The sequence below is a fragment of the Cryptomeria japonica genome, chromosome 3 (assembly GCF_030272615.1).
Source record: "Cryptomeria japonica chromosome 3, Sugi_1.0, whole genome shotgun sequence".
Lineage (NCBI taxonomy): Eukaryota > Viridiplantae > Streptophyta > Pinopsida > Cupressales > Cupressaceae > Cryptomeria > Cryptomeria japonica.
The window spans coordinates 799,371,709-799,390,482 of record NC_081407.1 but is presented as its reverse complement, the minus strand read 5'-3'; the positions used below and the strand labels follow the sequence as shown (position 1 = coordinate 799,390,482).

The window sequence follows — 18,774 nt, the reverse complement described above, 5'->3', positions numbered from 1 at the left end:
ATTCCTCCATAGGTGGGTAATCCGTCCAAGTTATCTTTAGAGATGGATTTGACTGCATCTAAAAATAGTTTTTGGTCTTGGGGCATGGCTACTATTGTCTAGTCCTCCTCATCTTCCACTTCTTCATCCGTCTCATCTCCCCATTCTATTATAACTTTCCCCTTCTCCTTCTTAACATCTCTTGTTCCTTTGCTCCCTTCCCGATCCTTCAATCCTTCTATCATCTCTACCACCATCTGTCGGATGGCTTCTGGAGTCATTGCCTTTGGAGGCATTGAAATTGCTTCTGATTCTTCACAGTCTGACATACACCAATGTTTCAAAGGGTGGCTCTGATACCACTCTGATGTAGAGAGTCTTGGAGCTAATCCTATTCACCTTCTTGGTTTCTTGTCTTACTCAACCCTCTAACTACTCAAGTCCATCCAATGGTACTTGGTTGGGATTTTTCTATCTAGACCTCCAAGGTCTGATCCACTTTGGTTTGCCTCCAAGGTACAACCACTAATCTCTTTCAATCAACTCATATTATTGAGGTTGCCACCTCAATCTCTTCACACCACTCCTAAGGCTCCAACGACTTCTGCAAGGATCACAAGAATCCAACTCATTCAATGGGTTCAAAATGCATTTACTCAGTGTCTTTGAAGTATTTTAGAGATTTGAGCACCTTCACACCCATCGCCAAGCCTTCCTAACCCCTCTTTGTCTCCACTAGGCTCAAATAGGCCTAATAGAACTAGCCCTCCCTTGGCAGTCTTAAGGATGTAGTTTCAAGACTTCCCAAATAAGGCCACAAATAAATTATAGATTTGGATACCATTTTCAGGGTTATAAACAATATTGCAAATGTGCATCTGGGGTCATTGTACACACATGAGAACCAAATCTATCCTAATTTCAAGGGTTTTGACCTACCCGGGTGACTTACAAACTTGTTCTTTAGCAACATTTTGCAAAAGTTGCATTTTTGGATGTTGGTGTTGAAAGTTGGTTTAACAAACTAAAGATGGGTATATAAGCCAAAAACAATTTCATTGTAAGGGTTGGCAGATAGAGAATGCAAAACAAGTTTTTGAGTTGTAAGGAAATCTTGTTTTCTTCACCGTTTGACAGTTTTTGTTTGTTTTTGTTGCATTGTACGGCCCAACACATCCTTTACAGAGGGAATTACTTGTAGGTGATGAAAGGTTATGAATCTACTTTTCAATAAGTTAGATTAGCAAATTTAATTGTGTCTGGTTGCGAAGATCTACTCCATTCTTTGTGACTAGGTGTAAAACCCTTGCAAAGTAGGGTTTAAGGGGAAAATGGATCTAGCCTGAGCATCCATTGATGGCACCTATTAAAATCAAGTGGAATGATAGGTTAGGGTCTGTACATAAGTTTAGAGAAGGTTTTGTTGTTTTGCAGGCCTTTGTGGAGGAGCTATAATGAAACCCTAGGCTCACTACTAGGAGTTAGTGAGTTAGGACAGCAGAAGAAGTGCAAATTCTGAGCACATGCAGATTGGTAGAAGAGAAATGGTCCCATGGTTGGAAATCCCTCTGAATGCCCTTTAAAAAACCGCAATTTATTTGAGCAAATATTTTACTTTTACATTTTTTTCACTTAGGATGAAACTTTGCATTCAAGTGTATTACAAGACTCCTAAAGGCCCTCAAACATCCTAGAAGACCTAAACACAATACAATAGACCCCTATTACATGATGACTCTGATTTAGAGTACTACTCCTGCGATCAACATTATCATTACAACTTCTTAGGTTGATAGCATCCTGAACACAAATGACACAACCAAAAGCTTCGACAACTCAACCATGGCTCTACTGAGTCCCAAATGGTTGGTCCATTATTACATCATGAGAGACAACACAAAAAACTTAGAAGAAACCAAAATTGCATGCTTGGAGTGTTAGGTGCCCTACACCAAGTAGACCAAAAGCTAACTATTTTCATAATATCTCTTTTTAAACTAACAAAAATGCCTTCATGCTACTAATATCATGTTCGGATACCATTTGTAATGAAATAAATTATACAAGAGAGTATAAAATAAAATATGTTGAAAATACTTCATAATAATATGCCTCTTTGAGGGGGTGACCTCCTAATAGACTTCAAGTGGGATACCTATAATAGTCTTCAATAAGAACACAATATTGATGATAATAACTACCCTATACCTCCTATATATACCTAATTAGGTCCTCCCCACTACTCAACCCAACTTTGATACTTGCTTATAACCCCTAGGATGACTTAAATACCTATATAATATTATAATAACAATTATGTAACCTATTTAAGAGTTAAGGTAGCCACACACTAACTACTCACAATCAATACACACTATAAGGTTAAGGGCATAATAATGTGTGTTATTTTATAGATTCTAATAGGTGGTCTACCTTGAGAATTGAGTTGTTTTTAGTATGTTTTTTTTTTTTTTTTCTTTCTATATTTTGTTTGTTTCATATTGATGTTTCACAACATTTGTTTGGGATTCCTTGATCTAACTTTTCCAGTCTTTGGAAAAGGGGTGAGCCCCTTTCAAAACATTAATTTTAATCTCAATAATAAAAAAATACTATAGTCTAGATTAAAAAGGTTTGTTTACAAAGTTCAAGTCAATATAATACCTAAGCACATATAGTGAGTCATGTCAGAAGATTAGGAAATGTGGAGGCGGATATCTTTTCTAAATAGGCTTTAACTTTTAATGAGATAGGTGAATTGAGATTCAAGGACATGTGGCAAATAAGCATGGGGGAGATCTACTATTGATTGTTAATTTAATGAGAGTTTTTTAAAGATTAAGAATCATTTAATGGGCACTTGGTGAGTACAACCAAAGCAAGTGCGAGGTGTTTTGGTGACAATAGGTAATTATGTCGAGCAGGCTCATTAATGAAGGAGGTAGAGCCGAGAAGAGTTGGTTTTAATTGCCGGATACTTCACATCCTTTTTTAAGTTTGTAGTTAAGACAAAGATGAAGGCAGAGAAGTGTGGAAATGGAGCTCTACGAAAGTGCAATGGTGGTGAAGCGGTGGAGAAACGATGGTTGTAGTGTGCAGGGTGGCAACATGGAGGCCAATTTTACCCCGCAAACTTAGAAACAATTATGCCCTTTTCACAGGGAGTTAACTTTGAGGAGAGTGTGGTGTTTTTTCAAGTTTCAGGGTGAACATCTGGGGCCATGTATACTCCTCATTTTTGTAAGGTGTTTGAAGGAATACAACATAGATACAAAATGAGAATGGATGTGTATTCCTTGGTAATAGCGTGGGGTCTAGAATGTGGAGATGATATTGGAATAGTGAGCTAGGTAATCGAGGCTTTGGTTCCAAATGAATACATGGAAGAAATGGAATCCTTGTTGGAATGGACGCTACCCGGAGAGGGATTTGACATAGGTGAAGGTGTGGAGCATGATGGATAGTGGATTAAAGTGATCATAATCCCATTTGTGAGGTGGTCATCAGGGCAATGCAAGTATCACCACAGAATGGAGGCTCAACATGGATAGGAAGCCCAGAAGCTTTTGTTACAAATAAAGGAATTGGATGAAATAATCAAAAGAGAAAAGGCCGAGGTAGAGGGAGCGGGGAGGAGGGTTCTGCATCTAAGGAAGCCGAGTGCATGTTCTGGGTCAAGTGGTGAAGCGATCTCCTCAAGGAAGCGATAATGTCGTATGTTGTTAATCGCTTTTCTGACTTTCAGTTATTTTTTTGTTGCGGGGTTTTTGTCTGCCTTTCATGTAAAACAGTTATGATTGTTATATTTTTTGATCCGGGAGATAGTTTTTTATATGAACTCTATAGTTCTTTGATGATGTATATATCGTTTATGGCTAGGTGGGTAGAACAAGATTATGTCCCAGAGTCAGTTTTGATGTGATGGAAAGTGGTGTTTTGAACTTTAGACTCTTGTACTTCTTTTTGAATATTAATAAAAATAATATCACTATCGAGCAACAACAAGAAAAAACCTAACCACATTTTTGTAAGCTCTAAATTTTATTTCAATACCTCAACATACAATCTACTAAAGTATCACATCATTACTTTCTACCATTATGATTCACTTAGAGTATCATCATGTGTCTTTGTCTCTTCCACTATAACCTCATGCTATTACTCTTTGCAAATACAAAATTGCTAAGAACAAATAAGCATCAAAATAACTAAATGTTACAGTTTTTACTTGTTAAAAAAATATACAAGAAAAGAAAATAAATGTACACATTGATGTAACTATGACACACACCTAAGATCCTCTAAAGTTGTCATAAGCATTGAAGAAACTATCCAATTCATAACCAATCTACACATCTTTCATGCAATTGAATGAGGAGAGAATTAAAATTTCATTCTCTATTTCCATAAAAAAATTTTGGATATATGAGTTATGTGAAAAGGTCAACGATGCATAAATTTGAGTTTTGGAATTTAAAAGTTTAAACTTTGAATTAACAACTATGAAAATTACCTAGGTCAAGTAAATATCTATGAATTTGTTCTGAGGTAACAAATAAAAGCTCTAGGACCAATCTTCAAATAAGAGTGATAATAAAATAAGGATATGACAATGTTATAAATAAAATTCACCAATTAAGTAATGTTCCAATAAAAAATTAAATGACATATTTTTTTAAATTTAAATTTTCATACTAAAAAATTTATTTTTAAATATTAATTTTTAATTAAAAAAAAAAAATCTTTATATTTGGTAGGTTAAATCATTAAAAAGAACCCATAGTTTGCTTTCCATTCCTAATCAAATTACCTAAAAAAATGTGCTTCTAAAGAAGTAAAAGGACATGACATGCATACAATTGGTGGTATAAGAATATGATGCACAATTTGCGCTCTTTTTGTAAAGCCAATTTGAATCAATGCCCTCCTTTCGGTGTGGAAAAACCTTTAAACTTTTTCTTTCTCTAAAAGCAAGATGCTTATATGTTAGTAATGGAAGGAAATATTTGTGTTGATATTTATATAGGTACTGTTTGTAATGTTTGGAGATTTTTATGGGTGTGATAAAAGAAGTAAAATTGAATGGATTTTAATTTATTAATATTTTAAAGAAATTTAATAGTTGTATTATATATATGTGTGTGTGTCTATATATATATGTATGTATGTATGTATGTATGTATGTGTACATACATACATATTTATGTATATGTATATGTATAAGTTATAAAAGGTTATGAATTGTTTGTCTAGACAAAAAGGTCACATTTTATTGTCATGGAAAATAATAATAATATTTTTACAAATATTATTTGGATTAAGTTTAACCTTCATTAATGTTCTTAGCAAAGATCTTGTAAATGAATCATGTCTTTTTTGATAGACTGTACCCATCCTAAAATTTCTACTTCATTGAGCCTTGTTTTTAGGTTTTAAGTTGATACTTCTTTTTAGTGTTGGATATAGTGAGGGGTCTACTTATTGTGGATTTGAACATTTTATTCAAATTGTGCTTCTAGATTTGAATATCAAATTGAAATTAGGTTGATTTTTTACTTCTAGGAACAAAGTAGAGTATTTTGTGGATTCACTCCATGATTTTAGATTTGGGTTCTACTTCACATCAACCCACATTGGGAAATAACCAATAGGTCCAACTACAAACTCTCGAGAGAGTTGGGCACACTAATTAAATTATTTTATTTGTTATGTTGTAGATGCAATTAAATAAGATAGAATGATGAAATGCAAAAACTAGAGCTAATGATGTAAAATTGAGAACTTAAAAGTAAGCTACATAACAAATATGCAAGATCTGAGTACATATCTGAAAAAAAGGAACAACAAGGAAATCATGTTTGCAATTTGAGCCTGAAAATGTCAAACACTATAGCTAGGCATCATTGTCTTATAGATGTCTAATGCAGATAATAGAAGCAAATTTGAAATCTAGATGTTGCTCAAAATATCTCCCTAAATAAATTGTCAAAAAGGTGTTGAACACTAATAATAGTTACCACTATCCAAGGTTTTTTGCTTCTTCAAAGTCTAGATTTCTTCATCTTAGTCTACACTTTCTGAATATGTAATCCTTCTCTACTAAACCTCAAACCTGCACACATAAGAGATAAAAAAAATGGTGTTGGGTTTATAGGGGTTTGCCTAGGTCAAACCTCAGGTTTGGAATTAACCCTATAATGAAGAATAGATAAAAAAGAGAGCTTACCCTTGCAGGACAGAGGCTAGATTTGAAATGAAATGCTGAATTGAAATGTTTATTCCTTCCTTTATGAATCTCATTTTCCTTGAAGTCCTCATAAAAGTTTGATGTTGCTATGATTGCCTTCAAGTAAGTTTGATAATGAATGCCATCTTGAATGCTTGAAAATTTGAATACTTGACCTCTACTTCACTACATTATTGATACTTGATTTCTTGCTTAATTGAAATTGAATTTGAAACTTGTGGAGATATGTTTCAAATGAGGTGATAAAAATTTCTTTTATACTCAACTTCATGAAACATGTTGAAAATTACAAAGAAGGCCAACATAGGGTATCTTTTCCTACTCTCCTTTTCATGATCATTAGAGGATTCAAATTTGGACCCTATTTTCTAGTAATATGACACCTAGCACCCTACTATTGCAAGGTGTGCGCCCTTGGTCTCCTTGTGTTGTGCAACACAACACTCGGGTTTGTGACATGACTTAACTACCTCTTGTGGATTCTATAAGTTTAGTGGTTGTATCAAGCATTCATAGGTTGACCTTTTGGTGAAACGACAACCACACTTGTAACAAGTGGCATCAGAGCTTGGTCAAAAGTTCAAACCCCTTGCTTGCACTGGGGGGGATTGTTGCAAGGTGTGTGCCCTTGGTCTCCTTGTGTTGCGTAGTGCAGTGCTTGGGTTTGTGACATAGCTTAACCACCTCCTATGAATTTTATATTTTTAGTGGTTGTATGAGGCATTAATAGGTCAATCTTTTGGTGCAACAATAACCACAATTCTAACACCTACTCCAATCCTTTTGGCCTAGGCCAATATTAGGAAGAAAATATAGAGTAGAGACCTTAGAGATGGCATTGGTTTGAGTAGAGTTAATCATAATCAGGGAAAAGAAGGAAACACACTAAGGTGAGACCCAAATGAGCATTAAATTATGAGGATACAATTTACAAAACTACATTTAGCCCCCACTTTAGTATGGGTATGGCCTTACACTCATACTCTTGGTAAAGTAGAAGATAGAATCAAAATAATTTGAACAAGACATTAAAAAGATAAGAAACACCAATCCCCTAGGGACTTAGGATTTCATTTATCCAAAACATTAAGATGAATGAGCGACAATCATTAAACACATGAAGCATGCAAGAAAGAAGAATATAATATGGCTTCTAGGTCTAGTAAGGAATTATTTACTATGAGCCATATGAGGAGAGAGAGAGAGGGGGGGATGACTTCTTTGTCTAGTAAGGAACTTATTATTGGAGTCATGTTAGCACAAGAGAGAGAGGGGGAGAAACAAACATGACTTCTTGGTCTAGTAAGGAACTACTTACTAGAGTCATGTTAGCACAAAGAAAGATTATAAAACAAAACCATAGTTCGCTAAATAATAAAAAACAAATTGACTACAAAATGGTTGTTGTAGCGTGCACCAAGCACAAAGATTACAAAATAAAGTCTTAGCTTGTCAATTAATCCAATCATATCATGGTGTGTGGTCAAAGTGTACAAACCAAACCCTGTGGTTTGTGCACAAAGTGTAACATATAGCCAAGTGTATGCCCCCATGTTAAAGTGATTGCATACACCTTATTGACTATAATAACTTTAAAGTATCATAGATATATCCAAAAGACAAGAATGTCACAACAATGAAATGCCCCCAAGCATAGGAAAATCAAAGGTGATGATTCACAAGACACAAAAGAGCACGTAAGGGATTCACTATCCCAGGTCAGTATGCACATCAAAAAAATCATGTATATCAAGTATGATTTTATTGAATTGACCTCATCCTTCATAGCTAGAGGAACTATGAGCACAATGGAAGAAGAGAACATAAGATGAAAAACACAGGTATTTTTTGGTCAACATGGAAGAGACAAAAAATATCTCAACGCTTTGGATCATCTCCAAGTAAACAACACAAAATTACATTTATGACAAGATCACATTTATGAAACAACATTTATACAACATATAGAAGTGTGATACAAATAGATGAATGTCACAACAAAGTCGGTCTCTTCATTTTCTTGTGTCAATGAAGCAACAAGGGTCATCCAAATAGATCCTAAAAAACCACAAAGGCATGCCAAGCATCACATCTCATGCAAGATCACAAAAGAATCTACTACATGAGTGAAGCTAGTTTATAAAATCATTTGCCTCCCAATCATGTTCAATGTCATTTAGATATGGTGGAGAAGAGGCTAGAGGAGGCATAACTAGTATGGATATGAAGCTATCACTAGTGCCAAATAGAGACCATGATCTAATGATGAATCACTATGTGTGTTACAAGGAGCCAGAATTAAATCTTTTAAAAATCTTTTAAGATAACTCATGATTGATTTCAACAACATCATACATATCATTAGAATCATTAGAATTCTCAACATTTTTTTTTATCTCAGACGTGTCCTTGCAACTTAGCCTGCAACCCTATTGCAACATTATTCTAGGTAAGGTGAGACTAATTCTCTAGCCCACACAATAATCCACAAGGGACCCACCCTGGGCATGGCTTGTTAAACTAGATTTTTTGTCCAAACGAGGTTTGAACCCAGGTCGATCATATGTATCTTTCAATGGCTTGACCAACCAATCTACACCCCAGGGTCAACATTCTCAATATTATTATTATCAAAATCATCATCTAAATTAATCACAATAGGAGATCTCATGCACAAAGGAGATGAAGAAGAATCATTTTGCATAAATAATTTCCATTTTTGACAAGAATGATCAAGATAAAGCTCCTTCCTAGGATTAGGTGAGGGTTGAGAAGATGAGACTAGGTCAACATTAAACTACTTAGGGGAGGAAACACTTTGAAAAACAAGCTCACAAGCTTTGGCATGACGCCTTCATCGATGTTTTCTTGCAATACGATTTTTCTTGTCACCACTTGAAGCTTGTGTGGAAGAAGGTAAGGGATCAAAACACCAAAAAAAATTCTTCCTTTGTAGAAGGAGGAATGGAAGAAACCACACTAGGTTGAGAGATACAAGATTTTGGGAGCTCCTCTCTTTAACCTTTATAAGATTTAGGAGGTGAAACCACAACATATATAAGATGAATAGGAGTAGAATGAATTTTATGTTCAAGATGTAGAGGAAAAATATCCATATTTATAGGTGAAGGATCATTAGGTTTATTTAAGATTAATATCCTTTCAAATTTTTATTTTTGGTAGGATAAGAAAAAAACAACTTGACAAGGTTTCAAATGTTGAGGTTTTTGAGGCCAAAAGAAATCAAGGTTGAAGTTTCTATGATTGGCTAAGGGATGATAAAGATTATGATTGATCAGTATAACATACCCATTCTGAGGGAACTTCAAACACTTATGAATGGTAGAAGGTATAGCTTTCATGGTCTTAACCCAAGGGTGTCCCAACTTCACACATAATTGGTCTGAGGTAGGGGTAATAGTGAAGGTAATGTGTAAGAATTGTTAGTAAAATGGTGTCTCAATCTTGAAATAATAAAAGGTTATTGTTGATAAATGAGTGTGTGGGTATCTCCCTTGCAGGGTGTAGGGGCCGCACACCCCATAGGGGATTTTGGTGGTAGTACCCTTGAAGCCACATTTAATCTATAATTTGTCATTGTAAAAATTGACCGTTTATCATTATGTCATAGATCTAACAGTGGATATTTTGTGTGCTTTGTTTGTCCTAGAAGGTAACCCTATTTTATGAGGGCATTGTATTATGATTATGTATTGTGATGTATTCAAAGAGTTTGATAGTTGTTGTGTTGCCTTTGGATCTTCGTAGGTGATACTCTTGTAAGAAGCTTATTGTGCAAGTATATTGCAATCTTATTTTTTTTGAACAATATATTGGGTGGCTTTTGGAGTGTGTGATTTTATCTTGAAAGGTTTTTCCTCATGTAAATCACTATGTTGTGGTATGCTTGCTATTTATGTTTATTTATGTTAAGTTTCTATAGCTATTGTAAATATTTGTAAAAAAGATTGCATTACCCTCCTCTCACGGTTAGTGTAGGAAGATTTTTCACTACTTAACTTCCTTACAAGAGCTTAGTACCAACTTCTATAGGAAGGGTTATGGAACCTATAGTGGTACAAGTGAAACCATCATGCACCTTAATCACAACATCATATTTATCATATATACATTCACTATACATACTAGATCAATGGGTACTCCTCATGAGAAATTTCCTTTAATCTTTGTAGTAATGCATAATGGTCCATCAGGTGCTTTAATGATATATCTCGAGTCAAAGATGATGCAAGGGTGACACTTAGTTAGGTTGATCAATCAAGTTCACAACATTGTTGTTGATTGCACTATATATATCATTGGCAACTATAAAGCTTCCAAATTTTGATTAGGAGGTGCTAGAGATTCGATTCCTTTATAATTCACACCATTCACTACTATAGTATTTAAATCTTATTGAGCTTTAATTTCATGCTTCAATCTAAAACACTTCTCAGTATCATGGCCAACTTGATGATGGAATTAGGAATAGGATTTAGGATCAAAAGAAGGTGGCAAAGGATTGGAATTACATATATGAGATGGAAGGGAGGAATATTTATCATAGTATAATTAAAATATTTAAGAATCATGCTATGCAATGGCTCAGAAAGAGGAGTGAAAATACGATGTCTGAATTTTGAAGAGAAGGAAGCTACAATCGATGTTGTGACTGCCACTTGAAAATAAAAATGATTGGAAGCATTGTTCTTGGTATTTATCTTGATGAAGTTCTTGTTTTATTTTCTAAATTTTTTAAATTTTTTTATGAGCATCTTCATTCTTATCAATAGGAGTCAATGATGAAGAAGGTTCAAATTCACTCACTTGAAGTTGATAATTATGGAGTGTCATGCACCATTGTGTGAAAGATGAAAGATAAAAAAAAACTTATCTCTAATGTATTTCTGTAAATTATTAATAAAAATTATTTGAGCATCACCATTAGACACGAGACAAGAAATTTGTGAATGCAAATTTTTACATCTATCAATGAAATCAATTACTTTTTCTTTAATAACTTGTTTGCAATGCACCAAACCACTCAAAGTAATTTGTGGACCAATATTATTTTGGAAATGTTGAACAAGTGCATTAGTCAGTTTTTTAAAAGAATTAATTAAATAAGTTGGCAAGGAGCAATACCATTGCAAAGATTTTTCTATCAAGGTACAGGTGAATAATTTTTGCCATGAACCTTGGCTCATATTAGAAATCACTACATAAAGTTGAAAATGTTTTCACATGAGTTTGGGGGTCACCATGGACATAGTTACATAATTTACAAGTCATCCATACAGTTTATCTCCTCAAAACATGGAGAAGGCTAAGTCCTAATTAGCCCATACACAATCCAATGAAAGAAAACACTCAACACGCTTCATAGGAAAGCTTAATGAGGTCCAAAATGTTATCCTTGTGTAATCATTCACAGATGCACAAACTTAAATTCTTTCATAGGTTGGCCATATCAATTGTGCAATATGTCTAGCTAAAACAACTCACATCCAACTCCACATGGAGAAAATTTTCATACAAAATGATCCAAGAGTCAAAATGATCATAGAGAATATATTCTTCCTTAATTTTTAGCATCCTACGCTCAAATGAACTGGTACAACATTCTGGAACACAAATCAGGGTATCAATAACATAGTAACAGACTGGTGAGACAAACACTACTTTCTATTACTCCGGGATTCTGAAAATTATGGATACTAACACTACTTGTGTAGGTATACTAGCCATTCCAACCATAGATCATTATTCATATTCAATAGAAAATACAAACCTCCTACAGGTAGCCAGAACAAGGTCATTGTCTAGGTAACAATATTAAATATTTTGGAATAGGCTTCAAGACTACTTCCATCAACTCATGGTTCATTTAATTTCATACTCCTATCAATAAAACATAGGTTATGATATTAATCAAAATTCTCTACCATGACATGTCATTACTATAACTCTTCACTCTTCCAGATACAACAATATCAATCAACACGAGCCACTTCTATTCCACTTTGACATTAATAACAACTTTTGTTCAACGTAAGAGACATGACATTTGTTCTCTTTATCCACTATAGAAGGTAAGGAAGAAATTTGTCTTAAACAATTGTGTTCAAATGTGAAGATAAGTCTAAGAGATATTACAACTCCACGTGATAGTCAAAGTCTCGTATGGATAGCAAAAAACTTGGCCTTTCATCTCAAGATAAAGCATATTAATGTCTAGTACCATTTTGTTCTTGAAATGGTAGAGGATGCGAGGGTGATGTTAAAGAAAGTTGGAATTTCATAGAATATTGTAGATGCATTGACAAAGGCAATGAGAATATAAAAGTTTAGATGGTACTATGAGTCAATGAGATTTTTCACCCCTAGCAATTAGACCAAAGTGTTGGGTTCTCCCTTTTCTCTTGCAAGTTGTTCAACAAGTGGGAGAATGTTATAAAAGGTTTTTTGAAACCTTTCTTTCAGAATTTGTGTTTGGGTAAAATAACTTTTTAGGTTGTTCAAGACATTTATCCCAAGGATGTTTGTTGTGTAGATATTTTTTATCTTACAAGTTTTTTTTAAAATGGGCCCTAATGGCCTTTTTGAACAAAAGTTATAAACTTTGAAAATCTTGCCTCTTGCATTGGAAATGTAAAAATATATCAAACATAGAAAAGGATTGTAAGATGGTGTTATACTTGATGACCAACTTATGATGAATGTTATGACACATCACAAGACATCTTTGAATGGAGACAATGAAGTCAAAATAGAATGCCCATGTTGTTGAGTGGATTGTGACACATTTATGATAAGTATAAAAGAATATTTTATTTTTAGCCTGTGGACTAATCTTAGGATCTGGGTGGTTGTTTTCTGCTAGGTATTTGGACACCACTTTTTTGGGTGATTTTAGCTCATGATTTTTGTAATTTTCATTTGATAGTTCCATGTACTATTACTATTTATTAGATGCTCGAGATGGAGGTACTAATTTAATAAGTTTGTAGGTATTGTTATGCTATTAGAATTACTTTATCTCTAGTTGGTGATATTGTTGAAACCATTAAAGGACTGAGAAGGGGGGTGAATCAATCAAGATCTTTAAAATAAATCAATTATAAACATCATTTATCCATTCTAAAACAATACTGAAAAAGCATCAACCATCAACACATGAACACCATATTTATGTAGAAAAACCAATCAAGGAAAAACCATGATGAGAATCATGCTCACAATATAAATAAAAATGATTACAATTTTTTAGGCTTACTTCCAAGGAGATGAATGCATTTGATAGACTTCCAAGATTAATGCACACTACCTTAGGGAAAGATACATTGACTTGCATAACTGAGGTGCACTACTTCAGGGCAAGATACAAAGTGTTGCCAAAAGAGCCACTATCATTTGAAACAATAAAAGAAATAGTAGAGCTAATATGAGAAGAATCTCCTAATCATGAAATTGACCTCGAACCTTTGTGTCAAGCGAACAATATCACGGAAAACAATCTTAGATAACCACCACTATCTCAACACATTATCTTACTGAATGTATCACCTTCAAAGCTCTTCACAAACCGACTTTTGCACATCCACAGTCTCAAATATGCTTGCATATTATTCACATTTTCTTCACATCAATTCACACTCTATCCCATACACAAATACACTCAACTCATACATCTACACTTTTTAAATATGATTTAGATCATCAAAAATGTAATTGAGGGTAGACCAAAATTAGATTAAATAATATTGTACAAAATAAGCCACATGAACCAAAAATACTCAAAGAGGTCCACTTAGGGGACCCAAAAACATCATAATACATCCTTCCAAGTCGAATCCAATGAACCACACATGCTAACACATCCTCCAAAGTTTCTACCAAACATATTGTGTAGATAAGCAATAAAACTTAGCAATCAGTCGGCCAAAAGACATCTTCCAATGCAAATTACCTAATGTGGATCCCCACACCATGGTGAGACCCATAACAATATTTTAACTCAACCTCCAATGCATATCTAGAGCAAAAGACATGATCCAAATAGGATAATCCAACCAGACTCGCTAAACCATAAAACGGTTGAATATACCAAGAACAAACAACATAACTCACTTGCGAAACAAAACAACACCAGAGAAATACATTGAAATATTACACGAACACGTCCACCAAACCATAGAATAAGATCCAACATATCCAGAGGCCACCAAGAACTTTCCAAAGCAGTCTAGTAGACACCCTTATTGTTAGACACTAGTAACAACAAACTTTTGCAATCCATGAACCATAAAACTAGTTGATGCAACATCCATAGAACATAATCTTTACCATCTGGAGGAATCCAAAGCATTCAATTAGTGGTACATTAAATATTGTTTCCTACATATATTAAGTACTCTTTCCTGCATATCAAACTTGCCACAACTGTAATTTCATTGGAGATCATTCACCAACACCAATGCATCAAACTCAACAACACCAAACACAAGACTAAGAAACTTGCAACAATACATGATCATAATCAGATCAAATTCCATCTAGACCGCCAATTTTGACATCAGTGACAACCTAACTTAGTTTTCCAACAATAACTTGTAAGGCCTTACTTTGGAATTGTATTATAATTATATTTAGATTGTTGAATAATACATTGGGCTACTATAGAGTCTAATCTTTTTTATTCAAAGAGGATTTTCCCCACATATGCTTGTGTTGTGGTATGATTTCATTCATTTTTTATGTGTTTGTCCTTTTGATAATTGTAAGATCTAAAATTTGTACAATATTCTACTCTAAATTAGTTTAGGAAGCATTTCTACATACCTTGCTTCCTTTAATGGAAGGGCATACAAGATATCTCCCTTTTAAATTGATAAATTAGTAAAATCTATTTTCAAATTGGTTGACACATGAATCCTTAACATTAAAAAATAAAGTTGATCTTTAGGTCCAATCCAATACAATTTTAGTGTTATATTATAGAAAACACAAATGCACTAGACAATTAAATCATAAGAACAAAACACAAGTTTTACTCGCACTCTATATTTGGGATTAATATCTCTACCACTAAAGCTATAATATCATCCGTTGAGAAGTAACGTTGCATAATAATAAAGATACTAAAGGGAAAAAATATTTTTAATATTTCAAATTAAGCTATGGCTATAATCTCCTTGTCTAAGAAAACGAGGACATAATAGAACTTCATGATATCAATGTTGTCAAATCTACCATATTGTCTATATCTCTTTCCTTCCCTTAGTCCTTTACAAAACTACTAGTGCCCAAGTATTTGTGCATTCCTAAAAAACAACTATGATGTAACCTATGATGAATTTAGTACCAATTCTACATGCATCTTGCATCCCAACACTAATATATTATTTTCATTTCCACTCTTTTAGATTTTTTCTTTGACACAACAGATAATAATTAGATGTAGAGTTGTATGATATGGATACAATTAGTGACAAATAGTTTCAAGGAGATATGTCTTGCACTCCTACAATCATTATGGTAGGAGGTGATTAACAAGCATGCATGCATACAACTTATGTGTGATGTGTATTCTTTGTTTCACTAGCAATCTAGATAGAGTTGGGACAAAATCACATCTCAAAGACAAGTTGAATTTTGAGAGTGTCACATGACTATTTACCTTCATTGACATTTTTTCTTTGGCTTTAAATCCCTATTTACTATGCCCATCATGTGCAAGTTGTCCAAAGCAAGAAGAAACTCTACTACATAGAACTTCATCACCAATCATTGTTAAGAATTATTGTTTCAAATGAGATGAAAAGTCATAAAAATGAATCTTTTTAACACCCTTCAAAACTTTCTTTATATCTATAATGAAAGCTTAAATAATTCATCACAATTAAAATTCCTCCTTCAAATTACTCAATACTTCCCACATACAATATAATGGTGTGGTTAAAATCATTATATATCATTTCTACCATGAGAACATCTTTAATATAACTAACTATTAATTTAATAATTAAAATCTAATCTCTATGCAAATCTAATTGAATCTGAATAATTTTATTGGTAGTAATTGTGTTTCTGGCGTTTCAGATCACACTCCATGATCCATCATCAAGATGAGAGAGCTGTAAAAAAGACAGAAGATGTGATCTGAAACGTTGATGCTAAAAAAAGCTCACACAATTGAATCCAGAAACACAACTACTATCATTATGGACAGTGGAAATCTAATGTCTCATGTTAGCTTGGTTTTGAGTCATAACTTAAGTGGATGGTCACAAATGAATTCTTCCTACCCCACCCCCCAAAAAATTAATAGCTATGAATGTTAAGGGAGAGGATCCTATAACACCCTAATTTTGTGTCCCCCAAAATCTGCATTAAATATTTCAAATCACTTTCAATTTTGTACATGCTTGTCAAGTCCCCTACTTAAAAAAATTAGTTTCAAGTGCATATGGTCAATATCACATGCCTTTTATTGCTAAAGTGTCAAAAATGGTCCCTCAAAAAAGTAAAGCCCATAGTTGTGTAGTAATTCAATGTTTATTGGTGTGCCAATATGACACCACATAACTAATTGCTTTTTCAAATTTACTAAAATCTTTTTGAAAATAAGTATTGACTAGACACTTTTTGTGCTCCACTATTGAATTAATTGTGTCCAACTAATACCCCACTATTAGACATTCCTCCACTACAAGAGACTCCTTTAAAAAAAAAAAATTGTTACATCGAATAATTAAAAAGACAAAACAATGGGATGTTAAATATTAAGGAAAAAACAATGGGTTGATAAACCCTTAGCGCCTTACCGTCAACAATAAAAAAACTGGTTTCTTGATGGCCACGGTTTCTGACGTCGGCACGGACTTCAAATCAATTTCAAAAAGAGCAAAACTTAGAAGATGCTTCTAGATCACCGAAAGGGAGAAGGTTCGAGACTCCTCAAGCAAGTTGAGGTAAATGCTATAAATAACCCTCACAAATGGTCATGGTTTTGTACACAGCAATTATCAGAAATAATTGGTATATTTCTCTGCACCGAATTCAGGAGTCTGTGCTTCAAGCAATACAAGAGGTAATACAGGCCATAACGAGCGTTAGGATTTTTCAGGGCAGTCTGTCGGATTTGTAAGTTGTAATCTGTGTGAGATTCTCTGCAGCGAATTCAGGAGTCTGTGCTTCAATCAATACAAGAGGTAATACAAGCCATTACGAGCGCTAGGATTTTTCAGGGCACTGTCTGTCGGATTTGTAAGTTGTAATCTGTGTGAGATTCTGTGAATTTCTTAGATTTTTCTTAATTTTTTCAGGGTTTTGAAATATTCAAAAGAAGAGAGTTGAAAGAGAAATGCCGAGCAGGCCCGGGGGTCCTGTAACGCAAGACTGGACGCCTGTAGTCTTGCACAAACGGCCTCAGAAATCGAGTGAATCGCGCGATCCAAAAGCTGTAAACGCTGCACTGAGGGCTGGCGCAAAGGTTGAAACCCTAAAGAAATTTGACGGTGGGCAGAACAAGAAGACGCAACAGCCTGTTGTTAATGCCAGAAAGCTTGAAGAGGAGACCGAACCAGCCGCGCTTCAGAAGATTTCGCCGGAGGTTCGGCAGGCTATTCAGAAGGCTCGACTTGAGCAGAAAATGAGCCAAGCTGAATTGGCGAAGCGTATAAATGAGAGGCCTCAAGTTGTTCAGGAGTATGAGAGTGGGAAAGCTGTGCCAAATCAGGCTATTTTGTCTAAGATGGAGAGGGCTTTAAGCATAAAACTTAGAGGGAAGATTTCCAAGTAAAAGACCGATTTAGCTGTCATCAACGAAAAATTTAGTTGTAGGATCAGCGTGAAATCTTAGATCTTTGAGAACGGATGTTCCTCTTAATTCTGTGATATTTTCGTCTAGGAACCAACCGATCGTTGCAGCTATGCAAAGCTGATGATTAGTTCTGTTATGTGTAAGCCAAAATCTTTGATTAAAAATGCCTATGTGAATATAATGGTTGTCAATTTATGGTTATCAATTTTACTATTCTGGTTTTATGTTTATCACATATTTGAGTGTCATAATTGCTCTGAAATTGATTGTTTACAAAAGTTTTAACCTCAGTATTTGGCTGTGTACAATGGTTTCAACATAAGTGGTCGGGATCAGACTTCTTGATCTAGGATGTTCGAATGTGTTATATTTTTAATATTAACATTCTCTATCCATTATCAGAATGTTCAAATATAAAAAATAAATTGGAACCTTCAAGTTACCGTACTATTCATTCAGGAATGATTCTTGATATGGTATGCGAGAGGTATTCTGTGGAGCAAGTTTTTATTGGCTGTGAACATGAGGGACACGCGAGCTATTATTTCAGTTTTATATTATGGCTATGATATTTTTGTGTTTTAAATTATGATAGAAACTTGAGCGGAGAAGACACTATATCAAAAATTTAACTTACCCTATGTATGATGAAATTGCCCTTGTTATCAGGAGAAATCTTCGAAATGAAATGCCCTTGTTATCAGGGGAAATCTTAGAATTTGTA

General features: G+C 34.2%; 1 protein-coding gene across 1 annotated transcript; it reads left to right on the top strand.

Moving 5' to 3' along the window:
* The first annotated feature begins 17,192 nt into the window (after positions 1-17,192).
* LOC131044367 (multiprotein-bridging factor 1c) lies at positions 17,193-18,263 on the top strand. The gene is made up of 2 exons (XM_057977685.1): positions 17,193-17,439; positions 17,554-18,263. The coding sequence occupies exon 2, from the start codon at positions 17,592-17,594 to the stop codon at positions 18,027-18,029; it is 438 nt and encodes a 145-aa protein (XP_057833668.1). The 5' UTR covers positions 17,193-17,439; positions 17,554-17,591; the 3' UTR covers positions 18,030-18,263.
* Positions 18,264-18,774: the final 511 nt, after the last annotated feature.